The 16,603-nt window shown below is 44.9% G+C and overlaps 1 protein-coding gene across 1 annotated transcript; it reads left to right on the top strand.

Moving 5' to 3' along the window:
- The first annotated feature begins 12,630 nt into the window (after positions 1-12,630).
- Positions 12,631-15,413, top strand: myct1a (myc target 1a). Its single transcript, XM_029678795.2, has 2 exons — positions 12,631-13,097; positions 14,260-15,413. Exons 1-2 carry the CDS (start codon positions 13,043-13,045, stop codon positions 14,808-14,810), a joined length of 606 nt encoding a protein of 201 aa, XP_029534655.1. The 5' UTR covers positions 12,631-13,042; the 3' UTR covers positions 14,811-15,413.
- The last annotated feature ends 1,190 nt before the right edge of the window (positions 15,414-16,603 follow it).

The raw sequence follows: 16,603 nt of genomic DNA on the forward strand, positions 1-16,603 counted from the left end.
AAGAAGTCGACCAAAACCACCACCCCTGTGGATGTGCATGAGGAGCTAGCTAACGTTAGCGAAGCTAACACCATTGCGGACCCGGGCACAATGGACCTGATGATTCAAAAGATGACTGATAACATTACTAAAGTGATCGATGCTAAGATAAGAACGGTCTTGGAAGCAATAGCAGGCCATTCAGCTGAAATACAGAGCGTTGTGAAACGTGTTGTTGAGGCGGAAGGAAGAATTGCTGCAGTGGAAACTTCAACTACATCTATGGACGCTAAGATAAAAGCACTTGAGAAACAGGTGCGCGAAATGGCGGAGCACATTGACGACTTGGATAATCGAGGACGCAGATGCAATATTCGTGTTGTGGGACTCCCGGAAAATTCTGAAGGGACACGTTCAGTAAAATTCTTTGAGGAATGGATCCCTGGCTACCTACAAATGGACACTAAGGCTGGTCGTGTGAAGCTGGACAGAGCCCATCGCTCTCAAGCACCGATACCGGGCCCCAATCAACGCCCACGGCCGGTGGTTATAAAGTTCCACAACTTCACCGACAAGCAGCGCGTCATGGATGCGGCTAGAAACATCGGCTCTGATGGTAGTCAACATAAAGGTCCAAAGGTCTCATTCTTCAATGATTATTCCACAGCGGTTGTACGAAGACGCAAAGCGTTTGATGAGGCGAAGGCTCGACTCAGGAGAATGAAGATGGACTACGCACTGTTGTACCCGGCCACATTGAAGATTATGGTCAACGGATCACCTAAAAAGCTCTACACACCTGAAGAGGCTGCTGCGTTTATTGACTCTCTCGGGTAAATAACTTTAAGCTGCACCTCCACAGCATTGAATAACTTTGCTTATTTTTGGTTGAATCTGATCACGAAACAGTGGTGTGAGTCCCCACGTACTCCGGCTCAGTAATATTCGTAACTTTATTATTTTTCTTGCTAAATTAATAGCCGCTATAGCTCAGGCTGAGATATGTGTGAATCCATATTGGTGCCCAGGCTTGGTTTTAGGTGGAAGAGCCTCAATCTTCTTCTATTGATTTTCTTTTCCATATATATAAAGGATGAGGCTATTGAGCGGCAATGCGGACTTAAGAGTCTACATTGGAGAGTTGAAATCCCCTGCATGTTAGCTAGTGGGAAAACCCCTTTTGGAATTTTACATGTTTAATTTTTGGGTTTAGTATAGTTCGAGTTCAGGGTTCATATTTTTTGTTTATGCTCAGTGAGATAGAGGAGAGTTCAACACATGGAAAAAGGTACCACCCCACTTTTACAGTAGGATCCAGTCTGAATATTGAATGGTCAAGATACAATGGCAGATAACAGACTGCGTGTATGTACGTGGAACATTAGAGGGAGCCATAACCCCATTAAGAGGAAGAAAGTATTGTCTTTTTTGAAAAAAAGAAAATATTGATATTGCACTGTTGCAAGAAACCCATTTGGATGATAAGGAGCACCTGAAATTACAACAAGGAGGGTTTGGTCAAGTGTTTTTCTCATCATTTACATCCAGAAGTAGAGGTGTAGCAATTCTGGTGAAAAAGAACTTACCACTTAAGGTCTTGAATTGTGTGAAAGATAAATTTGGTCGCTTTGTTATAATTAATGGTACTTTACAAGGGCAGAACATTTCCATGATGAACATTTACTTCCCCCTGCTCACCCCCTGATTTCCTCACTAAGGCATTTCTAGACTTTTCAGAATTAAACTCAGACACTGCAGTGGTTGGAGGAGATTTTAACTGCTTGTTGAACCCCTTATTGATAAGTTTCCCAGTGGTATAGCTTCACTCTCTCCTCAAGCTAAGTCACTTAAAGCTATTTGTGATGATCTGGGGTATGCGGATGTCTGGAGAGCTTTCCATCCCTCCAACAGAGAGTTCACTTTTTTTCTCTGCACCTCATGGATGTCAGACTAGAATAGATTATTTTTTATGCCCAAGACGTCTTTGCAGTCTGTTTTATCTGCTAGGATAGGAAGCATAGTCATATCTGATCATGCTGAGGTGATCCTGGACATAAAACTCAACGGGGCATTCAATCGGTCAAGACATTGGAGGTTGAACACAACCATTCTTAAAGACCATACATTCACATCATACTTTATAACAGAGTTTAAAGCATTTTTCTCTATTAACTCTCAATCAACAGATAACCCCTCGCTCCTTTGGGAGACCTGTAAAGCGTATGCCAGGGGTCTGATTATGTCATACACAGCTACTAAGAGACGGAAAAAGCGGGAAAAGCAAAAAATGTTAGAGGGTGAATTAGGAACTAAAGAGAAGGACTACATTAAAACGCCCACTCCTGCCCTATTAAAGGAAATATCAGTCATTAGATCAACGCTAGACTCTCTCCTAACACAGGACGCTGAAAAGAAAATGAGATTTGTCAGGCAAAAGCTATATGAACATGGCGATAAGCCAGGAAAGTACTTGGCATACCTAGCTAAAAAGAGGGCTGACTCTCAGTCAATTGCTACTATTACTGATTCTGATGGTAATCATTTATATGAAAATAAATTGATAAGTGACTCATTTAAGAAATTTTATACAAACCTTTATGCCTCAGAACTGCCAAAGGATGCACCCAAATTAATGGAGAACTTCTTTGGTAAGATTGAGCTCCCTACTATCTCCGAAGAACAGAGGTCCCTCCTTAATGCCCCTATTACCAAGGAAGAGATAATGTTCGCAATTAAGAGTCTGCAAAATGGTAAGGCCCCAGGACCAGACGGGTTTTGTAGTGAGTTCTATAAAGAGTTCCATGGCCTGATCCTTGAGCCATTGCGTGAGATGTTTAACCACTCATTTTCAAATGACCAACTCCCTCAAACGCTGAGAGAAGCCAACATTTCACTTATTCTCAAAAAGGAAAATGTCCAGAGTCTTGTTCCTCGTACAGACCAATTTCCCTTCTGAATGTGGATAGAAAATTGCTTTCTAAAATTCTAGCCACAAGATTAGAGGACTCATTGCCACTAATTGTGAAAGGAGACCAAACTGGCTTCATTAGGGGCCGTAAGTCATGCAACAACGTCAGGCGGCTTCTTAATGTAATTCAAGCCTACCAACAAAGTGCTGTAGATGGTCTTGTGCTCTCCCTAGATGCTGAGAAAGCATTTGATCGTGTGGAGTGGTCTTACCTATTATTTGCTCTAAATAAATTTGGTCTGGGGGACAACTTTATAAAATGGGTGAAAGTTTTGTATGATGATCCTCAGGCTGCTGTACTTACTAATGGACTACGGTCAAATAGCTTCTCTATACACAGAGTACCATTGTCCGTGTCTGCCAGGTACCAGACAGGGCTGTCCTTACTAATGGACTACGGTCAAATAGCTTCTCTATACACAGAGGTACCAGACAGGGCTGTCCTTACTAATGGGCTACGGTCAAATAGCTTCTCTATATACAGAGGTACCAGACAGGGCTGTCCTTACTAATGGACTACGGTCAAATAGCTTCTCTATAGACAGAGGTACCAGGCAGGGCTGTCCTTACTAATGGACTACGGTCAAATAGCTTCTCTATACACAGAGGTACCAGACAGGGCTGTCCTTACTAATGGACTACGGTCAAATAGCTTCTCTATAGACAGAGGTACCAGGCAGGGCTGTCCTTACTAATGGGCTACGGTCAAATAGCTTCTCTATATACAGAGGTACCAGACAGGGCTGTCCTTACTAATGGGCTACGGTCAAATAGCTTCTCTATACACAGAGGTACCAGACAGGGCTGTCCTAACTAATGGGCTACGGTCAAATAGCTTCTCTATACACAGAGGTACCAGCTTCTCTATACACAGAGGTACAGACAGGGCTGTCCTTACTAATGGGGGCTGCTTCCTTACAGGGCTGGGACAGGGCTGTCCTTACTAATGGACTACGGCTTCTCTATACACAGAGGTACCAGACAGGGCTGTCCTTACTAATGGGCTACGGTCAAATAGCTTCTCTATACACAGAGGTACCAGACAGGGCTGTCCTTACTAATGGGCTACGGTCAAATAGCTTCTCTATACACAGAGGTACCAGACAGGGCTGTCCTTACTAATGGGCTACGGTCAAATAGCTTCTCTATACACAGAGGTACCAGACAGGGCTGTCCTTACTAATGGGCTACGGTCAAATAGCTTCTCTATACACAGAGGTACCAGACAGGGCTGTCCTTTATCCCCCCTCCTCTTTGCACTCGTTATGGAACCACTGGCCGAGGCCATCAGGGTAACGCCTGCTATACAGGGGCTGCTCATTGGTGATGTTCACCATAAAATAAGCTTGTATGCTGATGATGTCCTGATATTCATCTCTAGTCCCGAGACTTCAATTACATCTCTTATTAATATAATTGAATTATTCAGTGAATTCTCAGGCTACAAGATTAACCTAACTAAGTCAGAGGCTATGCCACTTGGTAGCCTACACTCTGTACCTAATACTTCTCCCCCCTTCCCTTTTAAATGGTCTCCCTCAGGTTTCATGTATCTGGGTATATTTGTAACTCCTAAATTCCAGCTAATGTACAAAGCCAATTTTGTTCCCTTGTTTGATACAATAAGACAGGATCTGGAGCGCTGGAACTCTCTCCCCATTTCTTGGTTGGGTAGAATATCCCTCCTGAAAATGAACGTTTTACCTAGACTACTTTACCCAATCCAAATGATCCCAGTATTACTCCCCAATAAGGTAATAAAGGATGTAAATGGATGGCTAAGTTCCTTTATATGGAGTAAACGCAAGCCAAGACTTAAGATGGCAATATTGCAGCTGCCAAGTTCTATGGGCGGCTTGGACCTGCCCAATATCAAGTTATATCAATGGTGTGCCCACCTTTGTTATATTTCTGACTGGATCACAAATGATGACTCCTCTATTTGGTTAGACATTGAGACTTCTCTTTCAAAATACCCCTTACAGGATCTTTTATTTTTCAGAAGTTTCAAGTCTGTAGAAGAACACTGCAATAATCCAGTTACACTTAACACACTCAAAGTATGGAGGTCAGTTCAACGCTTCCTGGGAAGGTCCAAACTAACCTCTGCTCTTACCCCAATTCTTAACAACCCAGATTTCAGTCCAGGATTGCTGGATGCTGGCTTTAACTTATGGCTTAATAAGGGCATACGCAGGCTAAACGACTTATTTGCTGACAAGATTTTGTTGTCATTTGAGCAGATGGTCGAGAAATATCGACTTCCAAAGCAGGACTTTTTCCGCTTCCTACAAGTAAGACATTATATTCTGGAGAGCACCACCTTAATTGGTAACCCTGATATGTCTGTCATTGAAAGAATGCTTTTTTTCCCACAAAGGAAAATGTCTGTAAGTCTGTTTTATGATACTTTAAGGTCCTTTTCTGCTGTCAACACACAGAGGGTGAAACAAGTGTGGGAGAAAGAATTGTCTGTTACTATTGACGAAGAGATGTGGGAGGACATTTGGAGATATGCAAAAACAATATCTATATGTAACCGTACTAGAGCAATCCAATTAAGAATAATACACAGATTGCATATATCCCCAAATCGCAGACATGCTTTTAGCCCCACTTCCTCTTCCCCTCAGTGTCTTAAATGCAAAACTGATACAGGCACCCTAACACATTGTTTATGGTCATGTACCAAAATACAAAGATACTGGTCTGGTGTCCTGCAAGAAATTGAAAAGATCCTAGGGGTTGATCTAGAATTGGACCCAGTTTCTTTACTGTTAGGTCTCCCTAGTAGGCATGTTACTTCTGTCTGTAAAAGAAGGCTTTACAACATCCTTACCTTCGCAGCGAGGAAAAACATCCTTTTACAGTGGATTAGTGATAAGGTTCCTTCTATTAAAGACTGGCATAAGATACTATTTGAATGGGTGCCTCTGGAATATCTGACATGTACATTGCATTCTAAAACAGACCAGTTCTACAAAGTATGGGAACCTTATCTAAATTACCTAGAACCTGAGGTATCAGCTATTATGCTGCAAGGATTCTCTTAGAATGGCGGGGATCTATGTATTTCAGAACTACACTGTACGTTCCATGTGTGGAACCTAACCTCTTGGTTTAAACTGAGCTTTTTTGTTTAATTTCTGTTTGTAAGTTTGTTTAAAATGTATGTATTGAGGGACGCAATGATGGTGATGGGGTGAGAGAAGCACAGAGCGGGGAGAGGAAAATGGTGTACGTATGTATGGGTGTGTATATGTGTGTGCGTGCGTGTATGTATGCATATGTGTGTGTATATGCATGGGTATATGTATATGTGTGTATGTATGTATGTGTATGTATATGCTCGTAGATATGGGTAAGTGTATATGTGTGTATGTATGGGTATGTATGTATGTGTATGTATATGCACGTAGATATGGGTAAGTGGGGGCTGTTTTTCTTTTTGTTCTGTGTGCTTTGTCTCTGTTGTTGTATCTCTTAATATTACCACGCCATCGACGGGGGGATTGTGCGATATATCTCCTGGTAGACGCTGCACTTCCCAGGAGTCAAGTGTATCCCCTGTCGCAAGCGGAGACGGTGGCTATGGAGACATATTTCTCCAAATCCCTGCGTCAGGGGTACATTCGGTCAGTCCATCAGTCTTCCAATCTTTTGTAGACAAGATTTTCTGGGACTTGCACAAGATTTTCAGGGACTTGCACGGGCAGGGTGTAGTGGTGTATATCTATGACATTCTGATATACTCCGCTACACGCGCCGAGCATGTGTCCCTGGTACGCAGAGTGCTTGGTCACTTGTTGGAGCATGACCTGTACGTCAAGGCTGAGAAATGCCTGTTTTTCCAACAGTCCGTCTCCTTCCTAGGGTATCGCATTTCCACGTCAGGGATGGAGATGGAGAGTGACCGCATTGCAGCAGTGCGTAATTGGCCGACTCCCACCACGGTGAAGGAGGTGCAGCGATTCTTAGGGTTTGCCAACTACTACCGGAGGTTTATCCGGGGTTTTGGTCAGGTAGCTGCTCCCATTACCTCACTGCTGAAGGGGGGCCTGGAACACCTGCAGTGGTCAGCTGTGGCGGACAGGGCTTTTAGGCACTTGAGGGCTCTGTTTACCTCGGCTCCTGTGTTGGCCCATCCGGATCCCTCTTTGGCGCTCATAGTGGAGGTGGACGCGTCCGAGGCTGGGATTGGAGCTGTGCTCTCTCAGTGCTCGGGTACGCCACCGAAGCTCCGCCCTTGTGCCATCTTCTCTAAGACGCTCAGCCAAAACTATGATGTGGGGGACCGGGAGCTGTTGGCTGTCGTCAAAGCCTTGAAGACATGGAGACATTGGCTTGAGGGGGCTAAACACCCCTTTCTCATCTGGACTGACTACCGCAACCTAGAGTACATCCGGGCGGCGAGGAGACTGAATCCATGCCAGGCAAGATGGGCCATGTTTTTCACCCGTTTTGTGTTTACCCTCTCTTATAGACCAGGCACCCAGAACGTTAAGGCAGACGCACTGTCCCGGCTGTATGACACAGAGGAGCGGCCCCTGGATCACACTCCCATACTCTCCGCCTCTTGTTTGATGGCGGCGGTAATGTGGGAGCTGAACGCGGACATAGAGCAGGCATCACGTGCAGAACCCGCTCCCCCTCATGACCTCTGGTCATCCTGGGATCGGTCGGACGATGCGCTGTCTTAGTGGGAAGTACTGGTGGCCCAATTTAGGTAAGGACGTGAGGGTTTGTGTTTCCTCCTGCTCGGTGTGCGCCCAGTGCAAGACTCTTAGACACCTGCCCAGGGGTAAGTTTCAACCTTTACCCGTTCCACAACTGCCATGGTCGCACCTGTCGGGGGATTTCCTAACCGATCTTCCACCTTCACAGGGAAACACCACGATCCTGGTCATTGTGGATCGTTTTTCTAAGTCCTGTCTCCTCCCTTTGCCCGGTCTCCCTACGGCCCTACAAACTGCGGAGGCCCTGTTTACACACGTTTTCCGGAGGCCCTGTTTACACACGTGCCTGAGGATATAGTGTCTGATCGGGGTCCCCAGTTCACGTCAAGGGTCTGGAAGGCGTTCATTGAATGTCTGGGGGTCTCGGTCAGCCTTATCTCAGGTTTTCATCCCGAGAGTAACGGGCAGGTGGAGAGAGTTAACCAGGATGTGGGTAGGTTTCTGAGGTCTTATTGCCAGGACCGGCCGGGGGAGTGGGCGGCGTTCGTGCCCTGGGCAGAGATGGCCCACTACTCGCTCCACCACTCCTCCACTAACCTTTCTCCCTTTCAGTGTGTATTGGGGTATCAGCCGGTTCTGGCTTCTTGGCATCAGAGTCAGACCGAGGCTCCTGCGGTGGACGACTGGTTCCGGCGCGCGGAGGAAACATGGGACGCCGCCCACATCCACCTTCAGCGCGCCGTACTACGCCAGAAAGTTGGTGCACACCGTCACCGCAGTGAGGCCGGGGGACAGGGTCTGGCTCTCGACCCAAAACCTGCCCCACTGCCTGCTGTCCCGGAAGCTGGGTCCGCAGTTTGTGGGGCCATTTAAAGTCCTGAGGAGAGTGAACGAGGTATGTTATAGGTTACAGCTTCCCCCCGATTACCGCATTAACCCCTCGTTCCATGTGTCTTTCCTCAGGCGGTTGGCCCGCTCCAGGCATCTGAGGTGCGGGAGGTTCCTCCGCCCCCTCTGGACATCGATGGGGCCCTGGCGTACTCCGTTCGATCCATCCTGGATTTGAGACGTCGGGCGAAGGGGCCTTCAGTACCTCGTGGATTGGGAGGGGTACGGTCCGGAGGAGAGATGCTGGGTTCTGGTGGAGGACGTGTTAGATCCTTCCATGCTGCGAGAGTTCCACCGTCTCTATCCGGATCGCCTTGCTCCTCGTCCTCCGGGTCGTCCTCGATGGTGGGTGGGGGGGGTACTGTTAGTCGATGCCTCTCCTTGTTCGGGCGGTGCTCCATTTTTCATTTTCCATTGGTTTTGTCTTGTCTTCCTACACACCTGGTTCCAATCTCATTCATTACAGGTTGTGTATTTAACCCTCTGTTTCCCCTTGTTACTCTCATCGAAATGATCGGACCAAGGTGCAGCGTGGTAGGCGTACATTTTATCTTTATTAAAAATGAACACCTAAAAACAGCAAAAGGAAAACGAACGTAACATTCGGTAGGCTACACAGAGCTGTACAAAAACAACATCCCACAAAACTAAGGTGGCACAACATGCTGCCTAAGTATGATTCCCAATCAGAGACAACGATAGACAGCTGTCCCTGATTGAGAACCATACCCGGCCAAAACATAGAAATAAAGAACATAGAGTTTCCCACCCGAGTCCCATCCTGACCAACCAAACATAGAGAATAAAAAGATATCTACGGTCAGGGCGTGACACCCCTCATGTCCTTGTCAGAGATTGTTTGTTTGTATATTCGTGTATTATGTATTGGTGCGCGATGGGTTCTTGTACTTTTATTTTATCTTGTATTTTTGATTATGGAGTTGTCAAGTCTATTAAACGAGTTCGATTTACCTGCTCCTGACTTCCCTGCCACCTACACACACATGACATTACAAGTTCTTTATGATAGCCACATTAGCAGCTAATGAGCTTTTTTTTTTAAAGTGTTTCTAAAATCCCCTATGGGAGAAATTAATGGTGGAAAAATGATTGGAACCATTTCATTGTTTAACCGCTAGGTTTTACGGGTATTATGACTCACACTGTTGTAAGGGTTTTCTTCTGGTGAAAGAGAGGTGGACCAAAATGCAGCGTGGTGGTTATTCATGTTTTTAATAAAGACGACTATACATGAACAGACTATACAAAACAAGAAAAGTGAAAACCTAAACAGTCCTATCTGGTGCAAACACAGAGACAGGAACAATCACCCACAAAACCCAACACAAAACAGGCTACCTAAATATGGTTCCCAATCAGAGACAATGACTAACACCTGCCTCTGATTGAGAAACATATCAGGCCAAACATAGAAATAGACAAACCAGACACACAACATAGAATGCCCACCCAGCTCACGTCCTGACCAACACTAAAACAAGGAAAACACATACGAACGATGGACAGAACGTGACAACTGTGGTACTCTATTTTAAGTTAATGGCAATACACATTGTAGCCTAGTCTAGTAAGTTGACTGTGTGTGTTAGGGTGACCATTCCATTTTTCCTGGGACAGTTTCAGCCCCATTTCAGGTGTCCCAACTCTTCAGGCTACAAAAAAAAGGTGGATGTGTCAGCAAGACGCACCAATTAATGTAGGCCTAATTAATGGCAATCGCTGAATGCCATTGGGCACACTTCTTGGTGTTTTGTAACAGATGTCCCTTTCTATTCATTAAAGGACGCAGTCTACATGTAGTTCGGGATGCTGGAATTATTTTGGAGTGGATGAGCATGCACAGGTAGCCTACTTTCTGAAGTGATTTGTTTGAAAATCAGAGGCACCCCATGCCGCAAAATACGGCACTGCATGCCTCACTACAGACCCAGGCTGTGTCACAGCCGACCATGACCGGGAGACCCATGAGGCACCGCACAATTGGCCCAGCGTCGTCCGGGTTAGGGAGGGTTTGGCCGGGTTAGGGAGCGTTTGGCCGGCTGGACGGTGTTTCCTCGGACACAGTGCAAAAAATAACAAATACAAAAATGACTGGTTGTGTTCATGCCACATTAAAAAGTAATTCATTTTTACCGTTTAAATGACGCCTTCATTATTAAGCCCATGAAGACTATTTGTACTGTGTGCACTCAATCAACATTTCAAATCATCAGCCCCCACCGCTGTGAAGGTCACACAGAGCTCTAGCTTGGCTTCTTGAACTAGTTAGGAACTTGTTTTTCATCTCATATCTCATCTTGTCCATTTATGACAAATAAAAAGTGTTTTTGTTTAAAACCTATGATTTATTTTAGATTGGCTATAAAGCGTAACCGCTGTCTTCTGCTGCGCTACAATGTAGAGATTGTAGGCATGTGCTTTGTCAGATGCTGTGACATAGGGTTCAGCCAGGAGTTGATGGACAGTTGGAAGAGCTAATGAAATAGTAGAAGGGACATCTCAGCTTCAAGTGGTTTCAGATTTCACATCCTATGTCACACAGGCACAAAACATTATACTACTGTGTATGTAGGAATCAGGGCTATCACTCAACGCAAGCATTTCGATATACGGTGTCCACAGATGTATAAGCAAAAATGTCAACCGAAACCGGTACCAGAACCCACGAAATCACCTAAACTGGGGACTTTACATTTAAGATTAATATGCCCAGTGTCCCAGGCCTCTGGAGAGGTTGTGAATTTCTGTTGTCTTCTAGACATCACGGGCTGATGGTTTCACAGACCAAGGTTATAAACCTGTCATTGTATGTACAGAACAGTAGACTACTTTGATTCTAAAGAGAGGTTGCATTGCTCTATTTCCTGTGTAGAATTTCCTCATAAAATCCCTGATCAAGCCCACACCCTACAACTATCCATCACACGTCCAAACACTGTTAAACAATGCTAATCAGTACTGGTACTAAACTTTAGTAGAACATAAATAAACACATTATTTTAAAGAATACCTCCTACACCTGTATGTGGACAGACAAGCCCTGTGGTTTTGCAACCCCTGTGTGATTGAACAAAAGACAATGCCTCTGAATACCATCTGAAAGGGTATAGTAGGCGTTTGCTGGTTCCTTTGGACGGGTTTGAGGCAGGGCAACAATGAGAGGAAGTCCCTGCGAGACCCAGCCCTCCCCTGCCAGTGGAGAGGGAGGGGAAAGGGGGGGGACCCACAGGACCAGGATGGACCAGGAGGTTCCCTGCTATACTAAGGGCTGCATTCCAATAAAAAATGTGCTTCCTTTCCTCTGACCACCTTAGCGGATCTGAATGGATTGGATAGTCAAAACAATATGCTGATAGCTCCCCCACCTAGCCTTCTAGGAGGGATAGGCAGGGTCATAGTATTTCTTTCACCTATCCAGTCCTCTTAGATTGGAGGGAGAAAATCACAAAGGGCAGAGTGAAAGGAACAAGGGAGGGACTGAGTGTTGTGTTGAGCTGTGGCCCTGGTTCTCTATCTTATCAGAGCCTAGTGTTTCCACTGGACCTCTACAACCGACACAGGCCTGGACGGCCCATGCAGACACCACTGACCTGGCAGACACTGTGGAAAGACTGAGGTTACAGTATTGACAAAGGGTCTGGAAAACCAGAGCATGTACGCTCAGATATAAAAATAGTTGTTTTGCAGCACATAGAAACACTATTTATGTTATAACCGTTTTGTCTATTCAGTTTTATTAACACCATTCGGGGGTTTCGGCTCCAGCTTCGAAATTCAGACCCAAGGTTGTAATTGGTAGTGTTGCACTTGAAGAAACTGTCGCCTGTGGTTGCAGAGGTGGACTGGAGAAAAGGAGAAAAACTGCAATGTTTATCATTTTGGAAAAAAATGTAATCCGAGATGGTAGCTGACTGTTCCATTACAAAGGCAGGGACATGGAGATTGGGGGGGGGGCTGGTTTAGGACTTGAAGGGGTGAATTTGTTTCTTCTCATTAATCAAACTTAAGGAAATGATGGGACAGGAAGTGATTACGGCAGCCCCGCTCCCGCCCCTCCAGGAGGAACTCTGTCCAGGACAGATAAGAGAGCCCCATTCCTAATTTTACGCAGAATAGCAGGAAATGTGACAGTGAAGTTTTCCGCTTCCACAAACAAGAGAGCAGCCAGCCCAGTTTTGGAGGGAATCCTGTGTGGCTGAGTTCCTCTGGGCTGACCTCTCTCACTCTGAGAGAGAGAGAGAGAGAGAGAGAGAGAGAGAGAGAGAGAGAGAGAGAGAGGGAAAGCGACGCAAAGTGAGAAAGTGAGGGAAGAAAGAAAAGAAGCAGGGAAAGGGAAGGAGGGAGAGAGAAGGAAGGGATAGAGAGGGACAGACAGAGAGTGAGTGATAGAAGAGGAAGAGTGAAGGAGGGATAGGCAGGAGGAAGAAAGAGAGGGACGTGAGGAAGCCAAGGAGAGCTACTGGATGCATAACATTCTCTCCTCTTCTTCTCTGACAGTGCAGAGAAAGTTATGGCCGAAAACAACACCAATCTCTTTCTGGAAATACTTCAGTCATTTGATGTTGGTGAGTTTTTTCAACTCTCTCTCTCAATTCAATTTCAATTTAAGGGGATGTATTGGCATGGGAAACATATGTTTACCTCGCCAAAAAGCAAGTGAAATAGATAATAAACAGAAGTGAAATAAACAATAAAAAATGAACAGTAAAGATTACACAAAAGTTCCAAAAGAATAAAGACATTTCAAATGTCATATTATGTCTCTCACTCTCTCAGCTGCTACTCTGCTCCTATGTTGTGGTTTCTCTGTTGGCACTTCTCTGTTTTCACTGGAATGTATAGGTTTAATGATGATGAGAGTACTTGAATATTTTGTCAGGAAAAGAAAACATGCATTCAAAACTGCATTTATCGGACCTGACAGACTAGTATTTAGACGCAAGGCAAGAATAGACCCATAAAATCAGCAATATTGCAAAGCTTCCTCTTGGTTAGTGTTTTTTCCTCCTTCCTCCCAAATGTCATTTCCAGATGACTTCTTGTCTGCTTTTCCCTTTTCCAACAGTGGACAATGAAAAACTATGTAGAGAGTACTTTTACACTTCATAAGACCTAACTGTATCCAAAGGCAATTGATTTGTTTTAGCTGGCAGTGGTCCACTGGGATTTGTCCTCTGTTCCTTTCTCTCTTTTCAGAGAGACACATATGGTGACCATAGCGTCTCAGGGAGCAAGTCAAAGACAACAAAATGTTGATCTTTATTTTGTGGGAAGGAGATGTAATCAGTTTTGTGTCTCTGGAGGACTTGGTCTCATAGTCACCATAGAGGAAGGACTGTGATTATTTGGTTGTGGTGTGCCATTATAGCAGAGTTCTATTAGTTCATCATCATAACAGCGTTGTTGATTTTAGGATAGTGACTTGTTGTGGGCTTGGCAGTACAGATCTGGGCTGGTTCCAAATTGAAACCGTTCCCTCCACAGATTATAAACCACTTAACTTTTACTATTACTTTACTTTACAGTTTTAGTTTTTTAGTGTGGCAAATATATATTTTTTTACATGCATGAAGGTATCTATTGAATGTCTAATGATGATGCTAGATGATAATGAGTTTTGAACAGGCCTTTTCATATACATCTCTTTGGTGTCCAAAAACTCTTACTCTGTGTCTCCCTCAAACCAAGATATAACGAATGGCCCCAATCCCTCTCTCTCCTTCCCAGTCTCCCTGATCATAGCTTTCTGTGTGTCCATTGCGGTGGGAATCCTATTGGGGGTGCTGGTCTATGTTGTCCTGACCTGGATGTCCCGTCGCAGGGCCGGCTCGGGCAGTATCACCCGCCGGCCACCTTGCCCGTCCCGCACCTCCCCGCGCACCCGGTCTGGCTTCAATCGCAACAGCAGCTACGACCGGCGGAGCAACAACAGCCTGGTTAGCGCTGCCTTCAGCTTCCACCGCCAGGCCTCCTCCCCAGACCAGGCTGACCCTTTGGGTCGCAAACCCAGCTTCAGGGCGTCCACCTTTCACCCACTCCTCCAGTGCAGCCAGATCGCCCGGGAAGCTGAGGAGGGGAGCCAGACCACGTTGCCTCGCACTCCAACCCTGACCACTTCAGCTGGGTCAGCCCACCAAACCGCAGCCCAGGCTGCTGCCACCCCACCCAGGCCCGAGTTGTTCTGGAGCAGTAGTAGTCTGAGGGGGTTCCATGCCACACAGACCCCACCTCCTGCTTATGAGAGCATTATAAGGGCCTACCAGGAGACCTGCACCTGAGAAGGGGATGGATGTGTCCAGCCTGATAGTGGACTGACTGAGCCCAGGGTTGTCAATGGGATTTTAGAACAACTGGATATGTTTGACTTGAGGGGAAAATAAATAGCCCTAATGCTAATATATGTTTCTATGTGTGTGTGTGTGTGTGTGTGTGTGTGTGTGTGTGTGTGTGTGTGTGTGTGTGTGTGTGTGTGTGTGTGTGTGTGTGTGTGTGTGTGTGTGTCTGGTGAGCAAGAAAGAGATGTTTATTTTCAGATGAGACAGAGTATTTGTTGTACATGTGTGAATGTGTGTGTGTGAATGTGTGTGAATGTGTGTGTGTCTAATGAGATTTATAAGATTGAGAACTCATGTTGATTTCCATCATGTACCAACCCAATCCACCCATGTAACTGGACTACTTTCTATTTGTGAGCTTGGACATGCAAAACTATATCGATAAACAATGTTTGCATGAACCAATGAGGGTTCCTCTCCAAGGTAATCTGCAAAATGTGTGTATGATTGTCATGGATCTGATTTATAAAATGGTCACTGTTTCGGTTGGAATTTACTGGACACAGATCACAACTTAACACAATAAAATGCTGAAAGAAATGGTAACGGGCTGTGTTCTGAGTATGAAACGTAATATCATCTGTACCAGAAACTAGTTATTTATGCCCTTATTTGGTGCCACTGCTATCCAGTGTCCAGTCTATAGGCTACACTTTTCTGGTGGGCAAACTGACAGATCTCTCACTGACTCCCTCTCACTGTTTCCTGAGGAAGGAATGATTTCACTGGGCTGAAATGTAAGAGGTCAGGGCTTTAGGTGCCCAGTTATACAAAGGCCAAAGAGATAGTCTACCACAGAAAAAGCATGATTACATTTCTTCAGCCCCATCCCTCATTCATTTACTAAAAAAGTGGTGGGTAGTGGCTTTATTGATATTTGAGTCCCAGATTGCCCATTTAAAGTGTAGGCTGTCATTGTAAATAAGAATTTGTTCTTCACTGACTTGCTTAGTTAAGTAAAGGTTCAATTGAAAGAAGAAAAAACACTTAAATGAGTGGATATTGACCAGCCACAGGAGGTTGGTGGCACATTCATTGCTGAGAACGGGCTGGGCTCGTGGTAATGACTGGACCAGAATCAGTGGAATGGTATCAAATACATCAAACATATCATGGTTTCCATGGTTTCCAGGTGTTTGATGCCATTCCATTTGTTCCATTCCGACCATTATTATGAGCCGTCCTCCCATCAGCAGCATCCACTGTGACAGACCAGCAGAAGAATATTTAAGTTTAGGCATAGGGGTCAAAATAAATGGGTGACTTCCAAAGTGGCGACGGGATCAATAAACCCATCAACTTCGGGACACACACACTGGACTTGAATGATGCAATTCATGTTACAATTTTAAATAACAAAACTAGCATTACATTAAAATGAACAAATTCCCCCTGTCATTTTACTAAATATAAACCTCAGAAACAGTTTAACACTGCATTTGGGAGGTATTTAATATTTTACATGCGTCAATTTGCACGTGTCATATAATTAGGCACTCTCTTCATTATTTTGTTTAATCGTGTTTAATGAGCATTACGGTAGTTGGAGATCTGGAAAGAAATGTTTTATGCTTTGAGGTACTACGGTAAGTGACGTTTGTTACATGAGACTGGCGCAGTTTATTTTTTCACAACACAGCTGACAGGTTGGGGTTGTTGGAGAGGAAGCTCTCTATTAGCCCTTCCAAATACAGAAATTAAATCTTCGAAATAAGGTAAATTTGTATCATGTCTAG

Source organism: Oncorhynchus nerka, linkage group LG13 (assembly GCF_034236695.1).
Source record: "Oncorhynchus nerka isolate Pitt River linkage group LG13, Oner_Uvic_2.0, whole genome shotgun sequence".
NCBI lineage: Eukaryota > Metazoa > Chordata > Actinopteri > Salmoniformes > Salmonidae > Oncorhynchus > Oncorhynchus nerka.